The 13372-nt window shown below is 40.4% G+C and overlaps 2 protein-coding genes across 5 annotated transcripts in view; both read left to right on the forward strand.

The window, feature by feature from the left end:
* Nucleotides 1–3482: 3482 nt before the first annotated feature.
* Nucleotides 3483–5991, forward strand: LOC111867456. 3 transcript variants are annotated; one of them, XR_004513352.1, is made up of 2 exons: nucleotides 3483–3553; nucleotides 5065–5991. XR_004513352.1 is itself a non-coding variant. In XM_033752691.1 (2 exons), exons 1-2 carry the CDS (start codon nucleotides 4391–4393, stop codon nucleotides 5628–5630), a joined length of 900 nt encoding a protein of 299 aa, XP_033608582.1. In that variant the 5' UTR covers nucleotides 4376–4390; the 3' UTR covers nucleotides 5631–5991. The 3 variants fall into 3 exon arrangements, 1 of the variants encoding a protein (XP_033608582.1); XM_033752691.1 differs by lacking the exon at nucleotides 3483–3553 and adding an exon at nucleotides 4376–4724; XR_004513351.1 differs by lacking the exon at nucleotides 3483–3553 and adding an exon at nucleotides 4731–4836.
* Nucleotides 5992–12085: 6094 nt separating this feature from the next.
* LOC111867426 (ras-related C3 botulinum toxin substrate 1) overlaps nucleotides 12086–13372 on the forward strand; it is an 18754-nt gene continuing 17467 nt past the window's right edge. Inside the window, exons 1-2 of one of the 2 annotated variants that reach the window (XM_023857283.2) lie at nucleotides 12086–12353; nucleotides 12797–12913. In XM_023857283.2, coding sequence (XP_023713051.1) covers nucleotides 12798–12913 — 116 coding nt within the window. In that variant the 5' untranslated portion in view covers nucleotides 12086–12353; nucleotide 12797. Of the gene's footprint in view, nucleotides 12431–12796; nucleotides 12914–13372 lie in introns of both variants that reach the window. The other variant, XM_023857282.2, reaches the window with a different exon arrangement.

A 13372-nucleotide genomic window follows, 5' to 3' on the forward strand; every position in this document is an offset into this window, starting at 1 on the left:
ACCATAGACAGGAGAATGATACAGAAAACAACTGCAATATTTATGCCATCGCTTGCCAGTTCCAGTTACAGTAAAGGATGTTCTTTGTGCAGTAGAGGGTTCAGCAGTCAGTAGAATTCCTGCCTTTGCAGAACCCAAAGGTTCATTACCGTGTTCACAAAAGACTACAGTCAAACTATCTTCTCAGACAATTTAGTCCTGCATTCCAGTTCTCTCAAATGAACTTCAATATTATCCTAAAATATATATGCATCTCATTTCTCTAAACAGCATTAACCAGTTAATCTTTGTAATGGATACATACAGTGTTTCTGTAAGGTAGGAACTAATTTTTATATATTATTTGTTCAGATTTCTCCAAAAAACTATCTGGTTATGCCCAAAAATTTTGAGAAGTAACATTCTGACAGTAATTTTGTGAAAATGTGTGTGTCCTGCATTCTCTTTTTAGAATGTGTTCTACAACCGTCATATTATTCCCTCATAGCCTTTAGTTTATCTAAATAGCTTTAAAATGAAATACTCAGTCCCTGTCCCACTGCATCCCCACAACAAAGACAACCCAGTTAGTGATATTTACAGAAATAATCAGTCTATTGTAAGAATTATATAAAACATAAATACACTATGAGCAAAAATTTTTGTAAGCCATACAAAATAAACTGAATTCACAGCCCACAAGTTTGTGTTATGATTATGTGTTCTGTGTTTCACTGGTTTAAAATTATGTGTAGAAGATTTCAACAATTACAGAAAAAAAAAGTAAATGCCAAGTGAAAGTGGAAATGAATTGAGTATGAGTATGAGCATGAGGGGTGAGCCATAAAAACCAGCCCTTGCACGGCGACCTTCAGTGATTATTGTGCTTCCCCTTTGGATTAACCCTTTATTAATCCTACACTTCGAATGAAATGTAGGACTTTATTTATGGGGCATCATAAAAGTCACTTGGTTCCATGAAGAACTGGCCCAGGTGGTGATATCTTAGGTAAGCTATAGCCTCACAATCCCATAAGATGTGTGTGACTGATTCATCTTCTTGTAGGCACCTTTCACAAGTTCGGTCATCTGTCAGTCCCAGTTGGAAAAGGTGCCCTTTTAGGTGGTAGTGTTAAAGTCACATGTATTACAGTTGGAGCTGATTATTTCAATGGTTATGTCATTATGAAACATGTGATGATTGTGAACTATGAATTTTGAAGAACAGAGAAAGTCGTCATGACATATTTTATGGTAACAGTCTGCAATGTATATAAAAGAATTAAGAAAAACCACAAAACTTCAATCCACACAGTGAATGGTTAGAGATTGACTCCTGGGATTCAATTCTTTAACAACTGCAGGAATGTTTCTCTTCTCAAATTCAGACCAGTTCTTGAGCCCCTAACTTCCCAACCAAGTACAGAGGCTGGAATGTGAAGATGATCTCTATCTAGTGCCAAGTCTAGAATGCTATGTTCTATACACAGACGCACTTCGGTTTGAAGAATTGAAGACTAATAATATAATAACAATAGTGAAGTCTGTAACACATTGAATGCTGTATTGAAATGCAACTTCCAAGTCAAAGTCACATTTTGACTGATGGTCAGTCAGTCTGTCTTGGTGTTGAGTTTTTCTTATATGAAAGTTACTGTCCTGTACATTTGGGGCGCCCTCTCTGACGAGAGGTTCAGTCTGTCATTTGTCAGTCATAGTCCGTATTAGTAAGTCCATTGTAAGTATTTACATATATTTACAAATTTAATCTTAATTCCTATTTCTATGTACAATATATACAAGTCCTCTGACACCAGATCAATTCAAAATTGGTCTGGGATTGTCACCAAACCCTCATGGAACTGGCCAAACATAACAGGGTACAACTGATATGGGTGCCGGGGCATGAGGGTATTGCTGGAAATGAAGTAGCAGACCAGTTAGCTAAAATTGGAGCTGAACACCCGTTCATAGGACCTGAACCAGCCTGTGGCATCTCCCTAGAAGTTGCCAAACAGGCAATCAGGGACTGGACTAACATAAAACATAAGAAATACTGGGAATCCTTAACTGGACTCAGGCAAGCTAAGGAACTCATACGAGGACCTTCTGATAAAAGAGTGAAGGAACTGTTGAAGCTCAACAGGAACCAGCTACGATGGGTGGTAGGACTACTTACAGGACACTGTCACCTCAAAGGACACCTGTTCAAACTGGGGCTCCCACTTGTGAGAGGTGTCAGATAGAAAATGAAACAGCCACACACGTCCTGTGTGAATGTGAGGCTTTAGCTTCTTTAAGACTACGTCACTTGGGTCAGTACTTTATGGAACCAAGTGACTATTTCGACGCCCCCCACGTCCAAAATCCTGCGCTTCATCCGAAGCGTGGCGTTGCTGAGGGAATAATTAAAAAAGGGGAAGCACAATGGACCACTGAGGTCTAAGTGCAAGGGCCGAGTAGGCCTACCCCTTCATACATACAAGGCCTCTGTCAATCGAGGCTCAGTACAGCAGATTATGCCCTATTTCTAGTAATATTGGCTACCACAGTAGTCTAGTCACTTGAACGGTCATATGCCTGACCGCCGCGAAGTTTAAGCCTCTTGTACTTTCTGTGTCGTGCTTCGCCTTGTCCGATGTTGCGAACATTCTCATTTTCATGATTTTGTATGACTTCTGCTTGTTTCTTGCATAATTTTGTTATACAGTGGAACCTTGCTTAACGAGCACCTCTCATAACGAGTAATTCACATATCGAGCAAAACAAATTGTAAAAAAAAAATGACTCACTTAAGGAGTGATGAGAGGGGAAGTCCCGGGTTGTGCACTTGCTACATCAGTCTGTGTTTAGCACTCGTTCCGCTAGCATCTTAGTGTCGCTTGTGGTCACACATTTTTTGAAACTTGTGTTCAGACATATTATTTGTGATTTGTTTTGTGCAAATTTTAATAACCCTTGCAAAAATGTCCCCGAAGAAAAAGCCACAAAAAAGACAGCCATAAGAAAATAAAAATAACCGTAGAACTGAAACGTAAAATCACTGAAAAGCTAGAATGAGGTGTGAGCGTGGCTGATGTAGCACGCACATGCAATCGGTCTACATCAGCGATTTGGAGTTGCATTGTTTCACAGCAAGAAGTTGTGGAGGAGAGCTTGTCGGAGGAGGAGGAGGTAAGAGCAAAGCAACAATCTTCTGGCGCAATAAGAGAAATGCTGAAAGCATGGGAAACTGTTGCATCATACATTGAGAAGCATCACCCTAATAAGGCAGTGGCTATGTGCGCTACAAATTTATTTAATGATAATGCTGTGTCGCATTTTCACCAAATTTTGAAGTGCCAGCAAAGACAAATGTTTCTAGACAGCTTTCTAGTAAAAAAGAATTAGATGAAGCCCGGTAATGTGCCATGGTTAGCAGCAGGCCAACCTTGAATAAGCTCGGATGAGCGGATCATTGGGGAGGAGGAAGAGGAGGAGTGTTTTGCCGAAGGCAAAACGAACAAGTAACCAGTTGATGATTTCAGTGCGGGGAAGGCGAGAAGAGACAATGGAAGGCAGTTTAGAATTGAGCGTAAGTGGTGATCACAGAGATAATTGGGACGTTGTAGAATTGAAGGAATTTGGACAAGAGGAAAGATAAGGGTTATAATGTCACGCGATTAATTAAGAGCGAGAATACAATAGATCTAGCCGTGAGATTAGAGTATTTGGAGAGTGATCAGATGCTGTATGATTACGATATAACATCCATCAGAAGATAGTATGCTAAAGAATGTATTGGACGTAGGTTTCGATAGGGCGGTAGTAGTAAGAGATAATGTAATAAAGAATTTTTATGTAGATATTCCAGATGAATTAGAAGAGGAGGTTAGAATTCCTCTATTGGGAGCAAGACAGACAATGTTCGATAATTTTGAGGGTTTAAGGCGAAGGATAGGAGATAAGAGTCCGCCCGATAGTAAGACAGTTACAGATAAATCGTGGGAAATACGAAAAATTACAAGAAGATGACGAAGAGTATTATAGTTTGTTGAGTGATAATCCAGAAGAAGAGTAGGAGATATATAATAGAGCGACTAAAATTATAAACATTGTGGATAATGATAAGCATTTTAGAAAGCACAGTACTATGCAGCAATTCAAGATAGCGGTAGTTAATTTTGAGACATATATATTGAATTTAAAGCAGAAATTTGTTTCAGGTATGAAATGGCAACCGCTAGGTAATAGTCGACTTTTACGTCTTCCAAAAAGTGGTAATGATTTGGCGTATAGTCTAACTTTACAGAGTAACGCTGTAAATCAACAATTAGGATTCCAGATGTTTCAAAGTTTTAAGAAGAGAAATAACGCTCTCAGTAAATTGGCGGAAGAAGTACTTAAATATCACAAGACAAATAATGAACTCATGGACAAATTACGAGATGAATTAAGAATATTAAAAAAGGACAAGAATTTTATTTATACTAATTTCTATGACAAGTGGAAACAAGTGTTAAAGGAACACGTGCGTTCTGAAATAGACCAGCAGCTGTTCAAATTAACATCACACAAAGAAACATCTGCTGTTGATTTGACATTGCCGGGTCATCATTATTTAGGTCCGGGTAGTAAATTAGAAGAGAACAAAGAACCTTCAAATGAAAGAGACCAAATAGCTTATTTACATGACTGGGAATATTTCCTGTCATTACATAAAGAGGACGTAAGCGAAGCAGATTACGAGGCAGTAAATAACTTCGGTAAATTATGGGAGAAACATACTGACGTGTTAGCTAAATTCAGTGAATTGTCTCTTCGCGCAAAAACACTCGCAGAAGCAATATTTGGTATATCAATATATCCCTATAACTTGTAAGTATGCCTAGAGGCATACCGACTCTGGTTAAACCTTGGACAAGAAATAATTGGAATAATTTAAATAGAGGGCAAAATTGTTCGCTATTCAAGAATGGCAAAGTTACCTTGCTAGAATCGGCGATAGAATACTTGATTTACCACAAGATATTGCCGATAACTGTAATATAAATGTAAATTTTATCTGCAAGAAAGCTACAAATATATTATCTTCTCTTTGGACAGACCGAGGAGATCAACAACAACAACGAACAGCACCAGATGGAGAGCAAGAAAGAAGAGAAACGATCTCCCCTACTTCAACTACAGCAGAATCAGAAAGATCAGAGGAAGATACCGCATCCTTCAGAGGTTTCGCTTCAACAACCCCAACTCCATTGCCAGATTTTCAAGGATTCAACTCCCAGAACGAGGACGGATCGCTTCTGTCGGATGGTTATCAGCGACTTCTAGAGATAATTAACGAGTTAAATGCCTCTAACGGACATGAAGCACCACCAGTCTTGCGACCGCAGCGCTTACATGTTCGAACGAGCAGAGCTGCTGATCAATCTCTACCTAATATATCTCTTCATATTGACGATCAACATCACATTCAAGACGATCATACAGGTGACATCACCGATTCTCAAGATATTCAAGAAGAACAAGAAAATAGCAGATTGGACCAATTAAGTGGACCTGAAATACCTGTTCCATATATACACGATCTATTAAATTCTTTCGTAGATGAGGGTGAAGTGTGTTTCCATCGTTGTACTCGTAAGATACATGTTATGTGTGCAATATGAGCAGTGAAACACCAAAGGGAACGAGACTGCAACCTGTCGGTTATGCTCCTTCGACATCAGATAATAGCAGCACAGGAAAGATAGGAGGTAAACGAAGAAGATGGCAACCCCGAGGAGCTTTGGCGGACGATCAATTGACGAGACAAGGAAGTGTGGGAGGTGTTGATACAGGAGGTACAGGTGATGTCGCCATCTTGAGTGCTCCTATCGATTCCAATAAGTGTTACATGACTTATCATAAGACTTGCAAATTTTATTCTAAACCTTTTGCTAGACGAGTGTTACAGATACCTGGAACGGCTAAATTAGATATCTTAACGACATCTATGGCATACTTTCCAATAAATTTCTTGTGGATGTACATGTCTCCTGTGGAATATTCCGTATTGCCAAATGAAGAGGTGTATGCGGTGAGTTGTTCGCAGAGATTAGAACTGTTAAATGGTAGAACTAGTTTTCAAGCTACGTTTCTGATGTTACTACTGCTACACAGAATAATCAATTGTATTGTAGCGTGTTTTGTGTGTCACGCTACAAATAAGTTCACGCCGCCGTTTGGCATAGCGAGTTTATTCCTTCGCTCGTTTTACATGCTTTACAATCATTCCCGTCTGCAGTGTCACAATCACTGCTTACAATAACTCGGCGATGCTGGACTATCTCTTCTGGCGGTTATCCCAAGACTGGCTCCCAAGATGGCTCGATCACGACTGGCTTCTTAGCTGGCTCAATGAAGACTGAAGACTTGTCGTCGAAACTGGGCTTTTATAACCTTGGCCGCTGTTAGGCAACGAACCCTCTGTTATAACCATGGAGACTCCTGTTAGAACTACAATGGAGCAATTGTTGTCTCCTCTGTAACGGTCTATTCTAGCGTTTCCATAGAAGTGATTCTTCTGGATTCCAGACACGTTACATTGCTCCCTTCTAAAGGTTGTTCGTCCCCGAACAGCCTAAAGGTTCTCCCTCTGTTTTGATTCCGCGGTGTTCTGTTGGCAACGTCTGCAATCGGCCTTGGTGTCCTTTGCAAGTCTTATTGCGCTGCTTATCTTACCACATCCGCCCCTCTCTTCAGCTGTGCTCATCCCGAGCACTTCCATAGCCGAGAATTTGTTGGTCTCGTTGTCTTGCCTCACATTCATTCTTCCCTTTCATTCGTCCCACATTCGTTCCCTCTGGGGAGGCCGGTCCTTCTATTACCGGTTCCTCCCATAAGGGCCATCTCCTTTCTTCCGTTTCGGAGGGGGTTGACCCCTCCACAGTGTCCAATTTTTCGCCGTAAACCTGATAACTTGTTTTGTGTTCTTCACGTTGACAGCCTCGTAGGGGATCTTCTCTCGTGTCCCTCTCCTTCCTGGGTGCGGTCGCTGTCTTGGCCTGCCCCCTCCGATGCCCTTCTTGGTTGGCAATTTTTTTCTCTGGCATAGCGGCTGTCTGCCACCTATCATCTTTATCCCTTTCGTTCTTGTACGCTGGCATCCGAAGGTTCCCTTGGGAGCTTCCTTCTTGAAGTCTTTTCTCCAACGTCGTTCCACTCTCGCGCGACGGGATGTCTTCCTGTCTGTTGGCGTTCTATATGCCGCTTCCACACGGCATGTTATCGCTTTGCGGGCGACGGCCAGTTTCTTCCGCTGGCATCCAAAGGTTCCCTGGGGAGTTTACCTCTTGGAGTCGCTTCTCCAACGTCGTGCCACTGTCGCGCGACGGGATGTCTTCCTGCTTGTGATGGCCAATTCCTTTTGGGGTTCACCAATTGCCCGCGTTGAATTCTTTGCTTTCTGGCCGCGGCGCTCCGCGGCCAGTTTCCGGTCCCTACGCCGTTTCTTCGGTTCTCTGACCAGTATTCTCGTGGCGTCTTCCGCGGGGACTTCTCGATGCTCCAGTATGGACTGCATCGCTTCTGAGTGGGGCTCAATCTTCTCGTGGCTAGTTCTCTTCTCTTACCCCCAGGCTTTCCAATCGGCCATCATCTGTGCGTGTCGGGCGTCGGCCTTGGCCTCGTTTGCCTCCATTAAGGCCAGCAATTCGTTCTTCTCGGCCTTCCTTTCCTCCGTGTCAGCCTGCCTATTGGCCGACGCCTTGGCCTGGTCAGCTTTTCTATCGGCCGACACCTTTTCCTGGTCGGCCCTCATCACTTTCAGCATATCCTCTTTGTCTTTCCTCCAATTTTCTTGCATGGCCTTCATTTCTTCCATGTCGGCTTTTCTATTGGCTTCTGCCTCTTTCAGCATCATATTTGTTTTCTCTTGGCCAGCGCTGATTTTCTTCAGCAAGAGTTCCATCATTTGCTGCGTTTCCATTTTTTTTGTAGGACCCGTGTTAAAGTTCGATCCCACTTCTGACACCAATTATCATCTACGGTTTCCAGCAGAGCTTGTACTCTAGCCTCCCCCCGCCGTTCATGATTATCGTTGCACAGATCATGCAGGGTGAACTGAATTTCCAAATAGTCGGCAATTGCGTTGGCTTTTTTGAATGAATAGCAGTTGGTGCCCTTGGTCCATCCCTCTTTAGGAGGGACTTCACGATTGGTCATATACCCTGAGGTGTGACTTCAGCGTTATCTATTTTTGTTTCCCACCATTCAAGTGCCTTTGTTCAGGTCATTCGTCTGATTGATTTTGTGACCCAATTTAGTGCCGTCTTACATGCTGGATCCCTGGTTTCTTGCCACAATTTTCGTAGCCTCTGCTTATGTTTTAACAGGCGATCTAGACCAGGAAGATCGTTGTTTGTCTGAAAGTGTAACTTTTCTTGTGGACAACCTATATGCCGAAGCAACAGAGGCTGCAAAGTGGCGTGCCACTTTATTGGCTTCTACCCCAGACTTAATTTCTACTTTCGGTGATATTAACTCAGAGAAGAGGCTTTGAAATCGCTCCCAATCTGTGAATTTTTCGATAGGTTCTGAAAGGTTCCTAATTTTAACATGATCCAGTATGTGTAATACTATTGGTAGGTGATCTGAATTCAAAATATTGGATATTCTGATATTTTGGTGGACCACAATATCCAGCATGTCACCATTTCCCATAAGGGAATGAGTGGGGCACTGTGGTGCTGCTCTCTCTTGCACTCAATGTATCTTCTTACACAACCTTGAGTCAGACCTACAGAAGACATGTCTGTATTGTTGCAGGCTTTGCTTAGCACTGGCTGTTTACTTAGCCACTGCTAGGCAGCGAATGGTTTCTAGCTTGCAATTGGCTAGCATTTGATCCACTGTGGGTGCTCCCCACAGTCACATATTGTTGTAGACCTTACATAGCAATGACTGTTTACTCATTGTTGCTAAGCAATGGTACCTGAGCTGTCACTGTAATGTTTGCTTGAATGTGGGCAGTTCCCACACGTACTTGAATCCCTTTAGCACTCTTCTACATGACATCTCCTGCAAAACTTATAACAAAAGCCGTATCTTATTTATGTCTATTATATACAACATGTTTAGGGAAGGAAAAAGGCATTTAGACTTTGATAAGTGTTAATAAAAGCCATGGGTCTCCATACCCCAAGTTCCTGTAATCTCTTCTTCTTGCTTACTGTGATTTCTTTTCAAGAAAATAACTCCCACAGATGGCAAGCAGCTGCTGTACACAATATGGACATGTCTACATTAGCAGCTTGATCAAGAGATTTTTAAGGCCATGTGAAGGACTGATAAAACAAATTATATATATTCCATGGGTTTCAATCATTAGGAATTCAATATCTTCCTCCTACAATCGTTTAGTTCACGTTATAATACTGTTTGCACCAGCGTTAGAAGAGTACCTCCTGCCTCACTTGCCCTACCCCGTTGAAGAACTTACCTAAATACAAAATTCTCAGTTATAAATACATGCAAGTGATAACAGTAATGCTTAGTTGAGATAATTACTTTGGTATAATACTGTATGAAATGTCTGCATATGTGTTTGCACTTACATTTGCATTGGAAAGTAGTACTATAGTCATATTATGACTTGTTTCACAACCTTCACCTGGACCTGTGAAGGACCTATGGATTGCAAACAAATCCTACGTACTTGTATTGACGCGCTTTCTGATTTGTTAGAACAACATAAAAAATAAAACAAACATGCTGGTAACAAAAGACTCACCTGGTATCGTAACTGATTTTGGCTGCAAGCATCCTTCTATTTGTTTTTTAATTTAAAGCTAACCATGTCCCATTTCACTCCATATACAAACCATACTACCCTGGAAATGACTTCTCTTCTATTCCTCCTTTCTACACGTCTCTAGTTTTAATGGGACACCTCAACAGTCTTGTTTTAGAAAAATGACACAAGGTTCTTAAAACCAAATTTAGTAAATTACAGTCTTCAAACATTACCAATTTTTGCACTTGACTGTGATATTAGCATTGAGAGAGCTGTTATGCTGATCACGGCCTGGTTAGGTATGTTGTACTGAGCAATTGAAATTTTATGTTCTTTGCATGACCAGAACACGAGGAGAAATTGTTCATTCTTCCAACCTAATACAACTTTACTTCAAGAGTTCAATGAATTCTTATTTTTTAAACATATACCAAAATGCAGCAACCATCGCACAATAAGCCTTATGGCACATACAGCAAAGATAATAACAATGATACTTAAAAGAAGAATTGAAAGGAAAATAGAGGATATAGTTGGAGAGGATCAGTTTGGATTTAGAAGAGGAAAAGGAACCAGGGATGCAATTGGGATGATAAGAATTATAGCAGAACGAACTTTGGAGATAGATGAAGAACTGTGTGCTTGCTTTATAGACTGGCAGAAGGTATTTGACCGTGTAAATTGGACCAAATTAATGCAGATCCTGAAGGAAACAGGTATCGATTGGCGGGAAAGAAGATTGATCAGTAAATCGTACATGGATCAGAAAGTTAGAGTGCGACTGGACACAGGGGAGACAGGAAGTGTGAAGATTGGAAGAGGAGTTTGACAAGGATGCTGTTTATCACCAATTTTGTTCAACTTGTACAGAGAATGCCTTACCAAAGAAGCTCTGGACGAGCTTGGAGACTTCAAATTAGGAGGGCAAATTATTCAAACTGTGAAATATGCAGATGACCTTGTGTTAATGGCTAAGGAAGAAACTGTGCTACAGGGTATGATTGATAGACTAATTGAAACTGGAAGGTGCTATGGCATGGAAATGAATGTGGAAAAAACAAAAGTAATGAAAATTTTGAGACAACCAAGCCCAGTCACAATAAAGATAGACCAAAAAAACTGGATAATGTGAAATGTTTTAAATATTTGGGTAGCTTGTCAACAGATGATGGAAGGTGTACATGTGAAATTAAATCTAGGATTGCCATGGCAAAAGCTGCATTTAGCAAGAAGAAGAATCTTTTTACCAGCAAATTGGACTTAAATTTGAGAAAGAAACTAGTGAAATGCTACATTTGGAGCATCGCTTTGTATGGGGCTGAAACATGGACACTTAGGGCAGTAGATCAGAAACACCTGAAAAGCTTCGAAATGTGGTGTTGGAGAAGGATGGACAAGATCAGTTGGACCGATTATGTGAGAAATGAAGAAGTGTTGTTTAGAGTCAGTGAGCAGAGGAATATCCTACACGAAATAAGAATATGGAAGGCTAATTAGATTGGTCATATCCTACGCGGTAACTGCCTTCTAAAAGAAGTTATTGAAGGAAAGATAGAGGGGCGGATAGATGTGACCAGAAGACGTAAGAAGATGCTGGATGACCTTGTGGACAGAAGAGGATATTTTCATTTGAAGGAGAAAGGTCTAGATCGCATCAAGTGGAGGAACTGTTTTGGAAGAGACTGTGACCTGTCGTCTTGACAGATTACTGATGAATGAATGAATACCAAAGTCACATATAAATTTTGTGTTACATATAGCTCAAGTACAGGGCTCCTATTCCATGTGTAACTGATCAATATTTCTCAACAACTCCTTACTGTTCAGAGAACGTGCGTACAGTGGACTTCAAATACAAACCCTTCAACTAATCTCACACTCCTGGATACAGCCCCATGCACAGGTTATGTTTAATGTAATACGCGAAAAATTTTTAGGTGTAGCGAATTCTTGGTGAGTCTATCAAACGGTTTATTTTTATAACAAAAGATCATAAAACTAGCAGCAGCAGATGCGATATCGCAGAGATTTCCGAATACTTCAAAAGCAGTCCAAAGCTTCCCTTTTTCTCTACACTAAATTGCCTGGACCAGAACAGTAACGACAGTAAGGTACATTAACATAAACATAGTGACACGTGGGGACCACGGATCACAAAATTTAGGTAGTGAGTATTTGGACGATCATGTTCCGTGATCACGAAAGCGGCCGAAAACAACAGAAACTGTAAGAAATGGAAACCTCGGGTCACATAAATCTGAACAGAATCTCGTTGCTTATTTGTGCAATTATGGCCGACAGTGTTCCGTGGTCACGCTAGCCATGCTAGACATCAAACCTATGTGCATTTCCCGCTGATGGGGAAAATAAACTAAAAAATTAAATATTCATTATTTAATGTGGATTGATGTTATAATTAAAAACAATAGCATATGTAAATTTATTTCAGTTACTACCGGGCGGAATTGAGCGACTGAGCTGGGATATCCCGTTCAGTATTGAGTTATGTTAGACACTTTTAAACTGTAATGTTGCAACAAGGTGTTTCCGCCTCTGCTTTTCAAAAGTAGTCATGTTGAAAATGGCGTTCTGAGCCGAGGGGAAGGCAAGGATTGATGTAGGTTGTGTACCATACGCAATTAAAAATTACTCACTCAAGAACTTTTGTAATTTATAGGCATATAACTGTTTAATGTAAGTAAATGTATTGTTTATCAATAAGTAGGATCATATGATAATTCAGACTAGACTATTTCTATAGCGTCTTTGTTTTAATGTCAATGTTTAAAAAATATTTATTTTAACCGGCATGCGAACAATAGGATGAAGTTTATTTGCAGTGATCATTTCAGAGGTAGGAAACATGTTAATTTTAGGCAGCAGGTGAGTAAATAATGAACATAGTTGTTAAACTTGTGAGTTTTCTTTTTTTAATTTCTTAAACTGTCGTTTCTTAGGTGTATGTTACTAGAAAGAAGTGCGAAGTTCATACTTTGTATGTGTAAGAGTAAGTATTTTCCATTTCGTCCAGACAGTTATACCAGTGGTTACTATTTGCAGCATGTCATCAGGCCGACCTATAAAGTGTGTTGTTGTTGGAGATGGGACAGTCGGAAAGACATGCATGCTGATTTCATACACAACAGATAGCTTTCCAGGAGAGTATGTACCCACTGTGTAAGTATAAAATATTTCTACATTCTATAGCGTTCGCTTGTGGAGGTCGGCGTGGCCCACATTGATGCGATTGAAATATAAAGAAAGTATTGTGCTGATTTCTCATTTATACCATCAGCTTTACAGTTTCAATCTCACCCATTTTGGCCTTTTTGATACACATATTTCTCAATTAAGGGAGTTTAGGTTGAGGTAGCCACTAGAGATGCAGCAAACACTGTTGGTAATTAAATATAGTGTTTGACTAATTCTGTTGTGATGAGGTCTAAACTTTTATTGTTGATATCCCTCGGTTCCTCTATGAGTAACTTATGTATACCATATTTGTGCAGTTCATCATTGTCATACTCAGTGGTAGCTTGTGGCTCAAATAGATATTGGGGCTAATTTGAGACAGTGATACATTCTTACGTTCTTATATAATAATAATAATAATAATAATAATAATAATAATAATAA

Source organism: Cryptotermes secundus, unplaced genomic scaffold (genome assembly GCF_002891405.2).
Source record: "Cryptotermes secundus unplaced genomic scaffold, Csec_1.0 scaffold423, whole genome shotgun sequence".
In the NCBI taxonomy this organism is placed as follows: domain Eukaryota; kingdom Metazoa; phylum Arthropoda; class Insecta; order Blattodea; family Kalotermitidae; genus Cryptotermes; species Cryptotermes secundus.

Excerpts from the sequence above, each read along its gene's own strand:
- LOC111867456 (XM_033752691.1), top strand. The coding sequence starts at position 4,391 with ATGGACAAATTACGAGATGAATTAAGAATATTAAAAAAGGACAAGAAT. Across the intron at positions 4,725-5,064 it reads CGAGGCAGTAAATAACTTCG|ACCGAGGAGATCAACAACAA; the intron begins GTAAATTATGGG and ends CTCTTTGGACAG.